At 35.8% G+C, this 12,136-nt stretch overlaps 1 protein-coding gene across 3 annotated transcripts in view; it reads left to right on the forward strand.

The window, feature by feature from the left end:
* The first annotated feature begins 210 nt into the window (after positions 1–210).
* The window catches only part of GEMIN8 (gem nuclear organelle associated protein 8), a 38,656-nt gene continuing 26,730 nt past the window's right edge, over positions 211–12,136 (forward strand). For 2 of the 3 annotated variants that reach the window (XM_032226917.1, XM_032226919.1), the window contains exons 1-2: positions 211–275; positions 4,034–4,071. In XM_032226917.1, coding sequence (XP_032082808.1) covers positions 4,069–4,071 — 3 coding nt within the window. In that variant the 5' untranslated portion in view covers positions 211–275; positions 4,034–4,068. Of the gene's footprint in view, positions 276–304; positions 2,845–4,033; positions 4,072–12,136 lie in introns of those variants that run through there. The other variant, XM_032226918.1, reaches the window with a different exon arrangement.

Genomic DNA, 12,136 nt, shown 5'->3' on the forward strand with positions numbered 1-12,136 from the left:
CAGTGAAAATGTTGCTAGGTTGGATAGCTATCTCGGGATTCCGTCCAGGAGAATGAGTTCCCTATAAGAAAGAACATACAATACGTCGGGGGGGAAGCCATTATTTTGATGGCGTTGATAATCTAGAACCAAGAGATGGCGCCACTGCCCCATATATTCACGCATCGTAACTGTGTTTACTTCCTAATGGCAGTAAGATCCTCCTCTTCCTCTTCCGAGCCTATAGGTCGAAGAAGAGAGGCTGCGTGGTTCTAATCGGGCGGCGAATACACCAAGTATGTGCCCTTGTTGTTTCTGCCCTATTTTTTCTTTTCTAATGGCGAAAAGAGAGAGAGCAGGGAGGCAAAGCAAACGGAACAACCTTCCATTGCAGGAATGTCTAGCGTAACTTCTCTCAATTCAGTGTCCACCAGTTGTCTTGTAACGCAATTCCCATCATGTGCGGTCACCCTGGCACGTTGTACCCAGTGCATCTGGAAGGCACCGGATTACGGGCGAGATGGCCGCAGCGGTGCTTGGGAGGAAACAAAGGATCCAAGAGAAAGCGGAGGGAAAATTAATCTGAACCCCCTCGAATCCCTTTCGCCTGAAAAGTTTAAGAAAATTTCATCAGAAAAGCGGCGACTCTTTCTAAGAGAAAACTCGAGTTTACACTCATTCCTTGTGAATCCCGTAGCTTGGAGGTTTTCGTTCTCTTGCTAAAGAAAACAAAAACCCTTGACCCAGACTAATTTGTTGACCACCGGCATTTGGAGATACGCGAAGCCACTAGCAGGTTAAACTCACCGAATGGACTTCCAGAAAAAATTGCAAGCAGCATTACGGGTTTTTTAAAAAACTAATTTGGCGCCCCGAATTCTTTGGGAATTGCAATCCATCTGCATCTGAAAGAGGAAGACCTTTAAATTGCCTAAATTACAATCCTGTTTGCTTCTACTAAGAAGGGTATCCAGTTATATGTTATGAAACATCCATGTATAAATTCATGCAATACGTTGCATGGTTGCAATTTTAAAATTGCTGTATTTGGAATGGTGGCTATCTTCCTACAGCTTGCTTTTAGGCACATCTTCTGCATAAAATGTACAATATGCAGTATTATTGACACCAACAAGTTCATTTAACACAAACTATCGCATGTCCACATTAACCCTTAAGACTCTCAAGAGGCCTCTAGAGTTTTCTAGAGTTGCAAAATGTTGTAGGATTGTAGTTTTTAATGCAAATTAATTATTAACTATAAGCAGGAAAATACCATTACTCCAGAACAGAGAGACTTTTTATTTGCTTCATTATTACCCCAAATTGGAAATGGAAAGTTTCCTATATAATTAAAAATATTGTTGACTTTGATCAACATGAAATCAAAAGTCTTCATGCATTAGCACAATAAGGACATTGCTGATTAAAATTAAAGTGAAAGCCTTACTGCTTTGTGATAATAATAGTTGGATAACATGTAATCAAGTAAATTAAAATCCTACTTTACAGAGCAGGCATATATTACATATCCATCACTGTAAGCTCATTTGTATCCTTGGTACCCATCCTTCCCTCTGGCAATTAAAAATCAGGAGAGAGCAGAGCAGATGCATCTTTCTCAACAGCTACAGAATGGATGAACTTCCTGCCTGCTGCAAACTCCTACAACATTTTAAAAATGAGGGGACCATATGGAAGATGGAGGAAAAGACTTCATGGATGCCCCATCTTCTATCTTATGTGAGCCCTACTCTTTTCAAACAAGTGCATGAGCAGAGTTTGCATGTTTCCCAGGTTTTTTAAAAAATTCTGTTTCTCCCCTCAGATAGAGCAAATTTTATGTGCACTACCTTAGCTAAGAAACACTAGTATGGAAAGTTTATAGGCAAGTAATTCGAAGTACAGTAATTGTTAACAAGGCTAATGTTTTAGTCTTCTGTGAAATGGCCATTCTTTTTGGTGATTTATATAAAATATTACCTGCTAACATCACTATAGAAAAAAAAGTCTTCTATCTGTTTTGGATAATGGAACTGGTACTGTTGAACTACAGCATAAGTATACTGTCAACGGTCCCGACTATCAAACTCAAGAAAGTAGGCACTCTCAGGAACTTTGCAATCCCAAAGGCACAACTTTATTGGATACACAATTTTGGTACTGACGAATCAAAACCAACTATAGTTTTTCCTGTGCAATGCTTGTACAGTTAAACAATAGCTTCTCCTCCCCATAGCACGTTGGTCACGTCCAATTATGAATCATCCTTTTGTTTTGAGAACAGTTCATTTCTTTGTTGGACACCTCCATCTGTGACTTTGGTGGGTCTGGGCTCTCACAGTCTGTTTCTGGAGCATCTGCATTCTTTTTCGCCCTTCCCTGCCCCCAGTTCTGTGGCAAATTGAATAGCGATAAGACCCAAACATTTCAAAAGTGGTTCAACCTTAACATATATTAGAATCTCCATGGATATTTTATTATGTCAGGCTTTATTTTTGTTCTTGCTCTCCAAAATTATGGAAGAAGCAGTACATTATAGGGTTTTTTTCTGTGTAGGATAGTGAAATTTCAGATATTTCTGCATATAACTTGTATATAGGTAGCATGCAAATAACAAGCAATTGCTCTCAAATGTACCCTCATATTAGCTGCCTTTCTGTGCTGTCTTGTGGTCACTTGTTCATTTGGAAATTACTTGAAATGGAGATCATCCTGATAGCAGGTTTACGACAACTCACCACAGCCAACTCGCCTCACCAACTCGCCATGGGACAACTGGCCCTGGGACAAGAATTACACTAACATCGAAGAACTAGTGGAATAGATTCAAGAAAGGATGCCAAAGGAGGGACAAAACAAAATGTAAATCATAAAAATTAACATATTTTAAATTATCTTAAATAATTAAATTGAATTGTCCTGCAGCACATTGTCCCATGGCAAGTTGGCAATGGCAAGTGGTCCCAATTAATGAAAGGGGAGGGGTGGCTGATAAACCCCTCTCCTTTCATTCAGAGCTATAATGCTTGGAGGCGAAAAACCTCTACTGGATAGAGATTTGAGGTTCCTGATTTTACCCAGATCAGTCTTAATTGTTCACTGTTTCATTATTTGTGTATTTTTACAGTGCAAGTGAAGTGCAATATTGATGGAACTGAATACTCTCCTCTTTCAGTGGAAAACTTATCTGTTCTTAAGATCTGTCTTTAGCTTCTATTGTATGTGTGTGGGGGGGGGAGGTTGCATCTGCTCAGTATTGGCAATGTCCAAAGTTGCTTGTGACATAAGGATGTTTTCAACTTTGAGATGTTCAAAATGACTGCCACCACAAAATGAGTGTTGTGTTCGCTGTTTATGGGACAGATTAATTTTACAGAAAGGATGGATTGTTCTTTTAGCTGCACCATTTACTCTAGAAGGAAAGGGTCAGAGTATTCTAAAGGGCAACGATTGAAGTCACAAAAAGCAATCCTGTTTTTAAAATGTACTCTGAGGAAAAGCATGTTTACATCATATTTTACAAACTCCCAGATAAGTTTTTTGGGCAGTAAACACCCAAAGTTTAAAATATTTTTTTCCTGGAGAACATGGGAAATTGAATATCAACATTGCAATTCTATGCTTGTCTCATCAGAAGTATATTTCGTTAAGTTGGGTTGGATTTATCTTGAAGTAAATTTGTTGAACAATTAATAATAAGACTGAAAAGAATAAAATGGAAAGTGAGAATGGCATTTTGCCAAACATTGTTTTGCTCCAGCATTGCAAAATATCTGAAAAATATTTTGGTATTTTGGAAGGCTTTGTCTAAGTATTTTATATCACTCATAAAAAAATTTGCCTCTTAAAAATTAACATATTGCTTCACATGATAAAATTAGAAGGAACAAAATTCTCATTTAGTGAAGAGAGTTAAAAAAAAATACTTGATACCTTAACCCTAAATTAACTTGGGCTTTAAAAAATAAATTGATTCTGTGGAAATTTAAATGGCTGCTCTTTAACCACTTAACCATTTGGATTTGGTTTTTTTTTTTTTTTTGTCTTTTAGTTCGCAGTTACCACTGATACGTGTACCAATAGACAATGGTAAGATTTGTTTCCTTATAATTGCTAATGTATTTGATTTGTTTCATGTTAGTTAGATACAGATATTTATTCCAGTTGAATTGCGTCTGAAACCATTTAACGTCCATTTGGATGTATGGGTGTTCTCATGTATGGGCATCATTGTCAATGACTTTCATACAGTAATAAAAAAGAGGAAAGAATGCAGAATAGTTTAGAAAAAGTTGCTCCATTATTCAACACTTGCACTTGGTGTCACCAGAAATCATTTTGGCTTGCAGTGTAAGTACTGAAATTAGTAGACAATATGATGGCAACTTCAATCAGCAAATTTTGGAAAGTGAATGCAGAATCAAAGGTTTGGAAAACAGAATAGTTCATCCTGTAATGTCTTTTCTATACCTTTGTACTGAGGTGTGATTTATCTTCCAGTCATATTTTGAATATAGAAATTATGGGTATTTTATTTTTTTGTGGAAAGTTGAGCTCTAAAATTAAATTAGAGTAATAACTATTAGATAAGTAGTTTTAAAATGATAAAAGAATTTGGTAAGAACATAAATCTAAGTGGAGCTGGTAATCATCATGGAAGGCAGTTATAATAAAAAAAAAAGGTTTGTATTTTAGCTTTTAAGAGGTAGGAGTATGTGGATATGTTTATATGTGTATATATAATCCGTGCACTCTTCATGGAAAATTATGGGTCAATATTTCCCCCCATGCTCCAGTTTTGTGGGTAGATAGATGCTTTCCCAATCTAGTCTTATAGCCAGATTCTGTACCTAAGGGAGATAAGAACCTAGACTTTTACACTTCTGTCCATCACTTTAATCTAATTTAATACAATATATCTGCTTATCATTGTTCCAATAGTGCCATACCTAGCAACTAGGCTTTTGCTCTTCATATTTAATGTCCACATAGAATATGTGATTGGGAAAATTCATATGCATTCTATAACCACATCACTGGAACAGAAGTTAAACAAATGGTATTTTGATTGTTATAAATAAGTGGCATTATTTTTGCATCTATATGCACAAAAACATTGTAGGCTTATATATTCACCTCTTTCCAACTTGGTACTTTCAGTATTTCCTAACCTGAAATTGTCCATTTGTTCCCCTTTTAGTAATAAAATTTCTAGTCTGACATCTCTTAGGATACTAAACTCAAGAAGTTGTTCTCATCAGAATCTTACAAGTAACCAGCATTATAATTGTCTTTCATGTTTCTGGTTGTTTTTATTCCTTGTAGCTTCTAGAGAAATACATAATACAATTTCTTCAAGGTTTAGAAAGGCCAGTATGTTCTTTATAATCATCTTCTCGATGTGTTTGTCTTCAAATCAGTTCTGGACTTCTGGTAGTGCTTTGACTTATCCCTGCAGTTTTCTTGGCAAGTTGTTTTTATGATTTGCCATTGTCTTCTTTCTAAGACTTAGAGAGAATGATTGGCTCAGGGTTACCCTTGTAACCATATTAGGCTTTGTGCCTAATATGAAACTAGAACTGAGTAGTTTTCTGATTTCTAGCCTGATGTCTTAACCACTACTAGCTCCATAATCATGCTAGATTTACAAAAAAGGTTTGAAGTACCATATTTAAATGTTTAAAATATTGAGATTTTTATTAACATTCTATTTAAACTAGAAGTTTTCGCAGATCACTTCTATCCTGTTTTGTTCTCCCTCAAAAAAGTTCAGCTTTGCATCAGAATCACAATACTAATCAGTTGAAACTATCTTTTCTGTCCATCTTCACAATTAACAACAGCTTTGCAAATCTGCCAGCTATACCTTTTTTTCAGTGAAGTTGCCACCCAAATAAGCTTTAGAAACTACGTTAATATTTTGCAATTTAACAAATAATGTGATTTCCTTTACTGGAGTTTTCAGTTTTTTTACTGGTTGAACTAACCCATTCCTTCCATACAAATAAAATAAAAATAGAATAAAAGAGGGTTTTTTCATGGAAATTTGTGACGGTGCACTTTATTAGGAAAAAAACATTTTTATTTTATTTAGAATCTACAAAAAAAAGATTCTGATAAAGTGCATACAGCTACAAATTCTCAGGTTCTAAAAATATCCTAGTAGCAACTGTTAGCATATGCAAATCAACAAGTTAGAATAAAATAACCTACATGTGCCATGAACTTGTGGTGATGGAGGTTTGCATCTGAAGGATGCTAAATTAAAGAAGATTAAGTTAGGATATCAGGCGTAGCATTAGACTAATGGATTTCTTTCTTACTAGGGCTGAATTCTGATATTTGCATCCAAAAGATATTATGTTAAATATAAACTTGAATTCTGAGTTTTAGGGGATTTTTTTATCTCTTTTGATGGGTGATTGCTTTTAAGTAAGTAGAAACACAAAAAAGTAATTGCCAATAACATTAACAAGGAGGAAAAGTTGTATGCAAAATAAGCTAATCTTTGGAGCAATTTGTTCTTGTCCTTGCAAACTGTGTCTTCAAAAGGCTTTTGTGTAGTCCTGGGCGATTAAAATAATGGGAATGTTGCCATTAACTTCAGTGGCATAGAGACTGAATCCATTGTCAAGTTTCCTCCCCCTCTCCCAAAATAAAGCTTTTCAGAGATGTTTGAGAGTGGAGGAGAAACTTGTATTCAAATGTGTCTGACAGTATGTCCTACTGGTCCCTGGGAACCAGAAAGTGAAAGTAGCCATAAACAAAAGGAGATTGACCTCTTAAGATTCATTTGTTAAAACTGAATACCAAGAATAAGTACATTTAGGCTTCCAGGATTAATGTATTCTTAAACGTTTGGGCTAAAATGGCATTTAGAGAAATCAATCTTGTCAACTTCTGAGATTTGGTGAGCAGGACATATATTCATGATACAGAAAGTTAGTTGATTGTGTGGTGTTTAACCTTTTTTCCCATTGAAATAAGAATATGTTTTTCACTCTTAAAAGTGAAATAGAAGATTCCATAGTGCTGAATGAAATGCAGCTCTCTTGACTTAAATTATAGGGGCATTTACATAATGGAGGACGGGGGCACTTTTGAACATACATGCACATATGCATGTGACTGGACTTTCTGGACAAGCACTTGCAATAGCTTTTCTTCAAAGAATAGGTAAAGCAGGCAGACAGATATCTATCCATTTGGAACTCCCAGGTTTTATATATTACATCACCTGGAGAGGCCCTAGAAGGTAGCTGTATTCAGCAGCTTCAACCATTTTAAATACAACCTTTGCCTTTGCTTTGCAATTTCATTGACCTTTTGTGATATAAGACACTGGAGCGTTCTCCAGAGCAATGAAATATTTATTATTGTAAGGACTGTCTTGGTTATTGGATGTGCCAGTTTAGGCTGAAGAACTTATGGTAGTTGGTTCTCTAGATCCTCATACATTTTAAACTTGACAACCAGAAGTTGTCAAGAGTCCATGTGAAAAGAGCCTGCCAAAGACCAGGAAACAGCAGAAACCAAACTGGATGTCAGAATAAGCCATGGAAACTTCCAACAAGAGAAAAGAAGAGAAGTCAAAGCCAAGAAAGACAATTTCTCAAGAATGAACTTAAAGAATTTCAGAGAACAATTGGAAAGACTTAGAACAATATTAAAACATCATTTATAAAAATATCAGTACAGTTAGTACTAGACATATGATCAAAATTGAGTCCAACATTTCTGTTGCTAAGTGAGATATTTGTTAAGTGAAGTTTGACTCATTTTACAACCTTTCTTACCACAGTTGTTGAGTGAATCACTGCAGTTGTTAAATTAATGACATGGTTGTTAAGTGAATCTGGCTTCCCCATTGACTGACTGTCAGAAGGTTGCAAAAGGAGATCACCTGACCCCTGTACACCACAACCATCATAAATATGAGTCAGTTGCCAGGAGTCTGAAGTTTGATTACGTGACATGGGGGATGCAGCAACAGTCCTAAGAGTGAAAAATGGTCATACATCACTTTTTTCAATGTAATTGTAATTTTGAACAGTCACTAAACGAACTATTGTAAATTGAGGACTACCTATATAGAAGATGGAAACAGACATGAAAAAACAAGATCTTCCTAAAGACCTCTGAATTCAGAAAAAAAAATCAACCTCAAATTGGCATGCTAAAGATGGACAGATAATAGCTGGTTTAAAGAAGATTGAAGATGAAAGGTGTAAACTGAAATTCTATACAGTAGAGATATCAACATCTAAGAGCATTTTCAAGAGATTGTATTAAGGAAAGCTTAATCAAAACATGTTTCTTTTGGCAAATAGTAGCACTGTTCAGCTTTGGAATTTGGCACCACACTTGGAATACTGCATTCAGTTTTGGTTGCCATGATGCAAAGAAGATGTTGAGACTCTAGAAACAGTGCCAAGAAGAGCATCAAAGATGATTAGGGGATTGCAATCTAAAACATAAGAATGGTTGCTGGAATTGGATAGGTCTAGTTTAATGAAAAGAATGACTAGGAGTGAACATGATAGCCATATCTTTCAGTATCTAAGGGGCTGCCACAAAGAAGAGGAATCAACTTATTCTCCAAAACATCTGAAGGCAGGACAAGAAGAAATGAATGGAAAGTAATCAAGGAGAGAACCAACCTAGAACTAAGGAGAATTTCCTGACACAAGAATTAATCCGTGGGATGACTTGCCTCCAGAAGTTGTAAGTGCTCCAATATTGCAGGTTTTAAAGAAGAGATTGGGCAATCATTTGTCTGAAATCATATAGGGTTTCCTGCCTGAGCAGGAGGTTGATCTAGAAGACTCCAAGATGCCTTTCAATTCTGTTATTTTAAAATTTCATTTGCAAATTACTAAATGTGAAATACCAATATTTAATACACAAAACAGATGATAAAACCAACAATATTAGAATTCTGCAGAGAAATTCTTGGAGTTGAATAATAGAATACTTTTAAAATTCCACTCAAATGATAAGATTTCAATGAAATATTATACTAAAAACATGCATTATGATGCTGAAGCACAGCTTATTGCTCAGCTGACAGATCAATAAATATTTCAAACAGTGATGTTTTAATGGAACTTTTTCAGTGTTCCAAGAGGGAAAAGGGTTTGAGAATGTATTTGTAGTTCACAGAAAAGTCAACCCAAACAAAACATTTAGATATTTATCACACTATTGATGATATTTAAAAAGAATAGTCTTCATCAAAACTTTTATTTGTACGAGGGATGCTGTTACAGACAGACATACTATCTAATACACTATAAAAAATTATAAAATTGAAAAAGTTGTTTTTCAAGTTACACACTATATGAGGCAACATGAAATGCTTACAGATAAAAATGTGATTCTTATATAGGGTTATATAATTATATAAACAATTGTTAATCAAATTAATGCCAATGTGCTAAAGAAATATTCAAAATACTAATATGTGAACTGTGTACTTACAAGCCTGTTGCTACATGCCATAGTGAGATAGCAGTTGTGCAACAAGATACTTTCCAGGATCTTCAAGCTAAGAAGAGAAATTTCTTGTTTGAAAAGAAACTCAAGCTCCCAAGATTGTGGATTTTCATATGTGATAAACATATTGTAGTTCCTAAATAATCTCAGTTTCTAAGATCATATTTATGAGATCCATCAATTTTATACTTCTACTGTATTAAGATAGAAGCTTTTGAATGTAAGTTAGTTCTTCAGAAGAAAATCATTTTGAGGGAATATTTGATGTTTCATTGTTTTGCCAATGTAACAGGAAAAATACATTTAATAATTTGTATGTTAAATAAATAATAAATAAATTTTATTATTAAAATTTATAAAATTGAATAAATAAATAAAAAATAAAATAAGCAAGAAAATAATAAGAGGACACCTATCTGACCTTGATGAATATAAATCACCAGGGCCTGACAGATTACATCACAAAGTTCTGAAGGAGCTGGCAGATGTTATCTCAGAACCACTGTAGTACATCTTTCAAAAATCCTGGAACACTGGGGAAGTACCTGAGGATTGGAAAAGGGCTGATGTGGTTCCCATCTTCAAGACAAGGGAAAAAACAAACCCAGGAAACTACAGACCAATCAGTATAACATCAATACCTGCAAAGATCCTGGAAAAGATAATCAAGAAACAGATCTTGAACAACTAGAAGCAAATAAAGTTATAACTAGTAGAATGGATTTGTTAAAAACATCATGTCAAACCAATTATTTCATTCTTTAATAAAGTGACTAAATTAGTAAATCAGTGAAATGCTGTGGACATAGTATGCGTAGATTTTGGTACGGCATTCAAAAAAGTAGACCACAATCTACTTCGTAAGCTAGAAAAATGTGGAATAGACAACATCACCACCAGATGGATTTGTAGCTGGCTGACAAACTATTCTCAATGAGTAGTCCTTAATGGTACTACATCCACATGGAGAGAAGTAAGTAGTGGGGTACCACAAGGCTCCGTCTTAGGCCCAGGCTCTTCAATATCTTCATAAATGACTTCGATGAGGGAATAGAAGGTTAACTCATCAAATTTGCAGATGACACTAAACTAGCAGGAATAGCTAACACTCCCGAAGACAAGTTCAGGATCTAAAAAGATCTTGACAAATTTGAACAATGGGTCCTATCCAATAAAATGAATTTTAATGTGGAGAAAACCAAACTTTTACATTTAGGCAGGAAAAATCAAAGGTATAAGTACAGATTAGGCGAGACCTGGCTCAAAAACTGTGAGAGGGACCTTGGAGTCCTAGTGGATGATCACTTGAATATGAGCCAGCAGTGTGCAGCAGCAGCCAAAAAAGCTAATACAATCCTGGGTTGTATAAACAGAGGCATAGAGTCAACATTACATGAAGTGCTAGTACCACTTTATAAAGCCCTAGTAAGACCACACCTGGAATACTGCAACCAATTTTGGTCACTGTACTACAAAATAGATGTTGAGACCTTGAAAAAAGTTCAGAGAACTAAGATGATCAAGGGCCTGGAGGCTAAAACATATGAAGAACTGTTGCAGGATTTGGGTTTGGCTAGTCTAAAGAAAAGAAGAATTACGGGTGACATGATAGCTGTAGTCCAGTATTTGAGGGACTGCCACAAAGAAGAGGGGGTCAAATTCTTCTAAAAAGAACCAGAGGGCAGGACAAAAAACAATTATTGGAAACTAACCAAAGAGAGAAGCAACCTGGAATTAAGGAGAAAGTTCCTAACAGTGAGGACAATTAACCAATGGAATAGCTTGTCTTCAGAAATTGTGGGCGCTCCATCACTGGAGGTTTTTAAGAAGAAACTAGACAGCCACTTATCTGAAATAGTATAGGTTCTCCTGCTTGAGCAGGGGCCTTGACTAGAAGACCTCCAAGGTCCTTTCCAGGTCTATTCTATAGTTTTGTTAAGATCATATTTTCCATATGTGTGTGAGTACTAGATATATTTATGTTAATAATGCAACAAATCAGCTGCTCTACCATAACAACTAAAATAGGTAAAGAATATGCTTTTCCAATTCAAAATCAATCTTTGAAACAAATAGAAGAATTAAAATGCCTGTGGGTAAATTACAATATCAAATAAGCTTGAATGAATAATGCAGAAGTAAGCTTACCTCTCCATTTGCTTTTACACCTAATCTCTATTGGCCTATGGACCAATGGGTGTACTCCAGACCCAGCCAGATTTTGAACAGATTTTTTTTTAGAGTATATGGAAAGACCACTGCCTCTGACAAGTCTTACGCTATTCTACCTCAGTTCCCAAGTAGGAGAAGGTCCTGCAAGGGATTAGAGCAGGCTTGTCAAACTGGCAGCCCATGGGCCAAATACAGCCCACGCAGGCCACACTCGCCCTGACTCAGCAAATGCAAAAAACATCCCAATATGTCACGATACGGCCCGTGATGCGATCGAGTTTGACACCCCTGGATTAGAGGAAATTAAAATTGCTAGATGTACAACAGTTGTACAGAGATGATTATGTGTACCAGTTTCAGCAGGTGGCAGCACCTGGCTAATTTTGTTCTTAGAAGTTAAACAGGGACAAGCCTTACTAGCACTTGGATGAGGAACTACCAGGGAATATTAGGGGAATATATATATTTATATAGGAAAAAGGCAATG

Source organism: Thamnophis elegans, chromosome 11, assembly GCF_009769535.1.
Source record: "Thamnophis elegans isolate rThaEle1 chromosome 11, rThaEle1.pri, whole genome shotgun sequence".
NCBI lineage: Eukaryota > Metazoa > Chordata > Lepidosauria > Squamata > Colubridae > Thamnophis > Thamnophis elegans.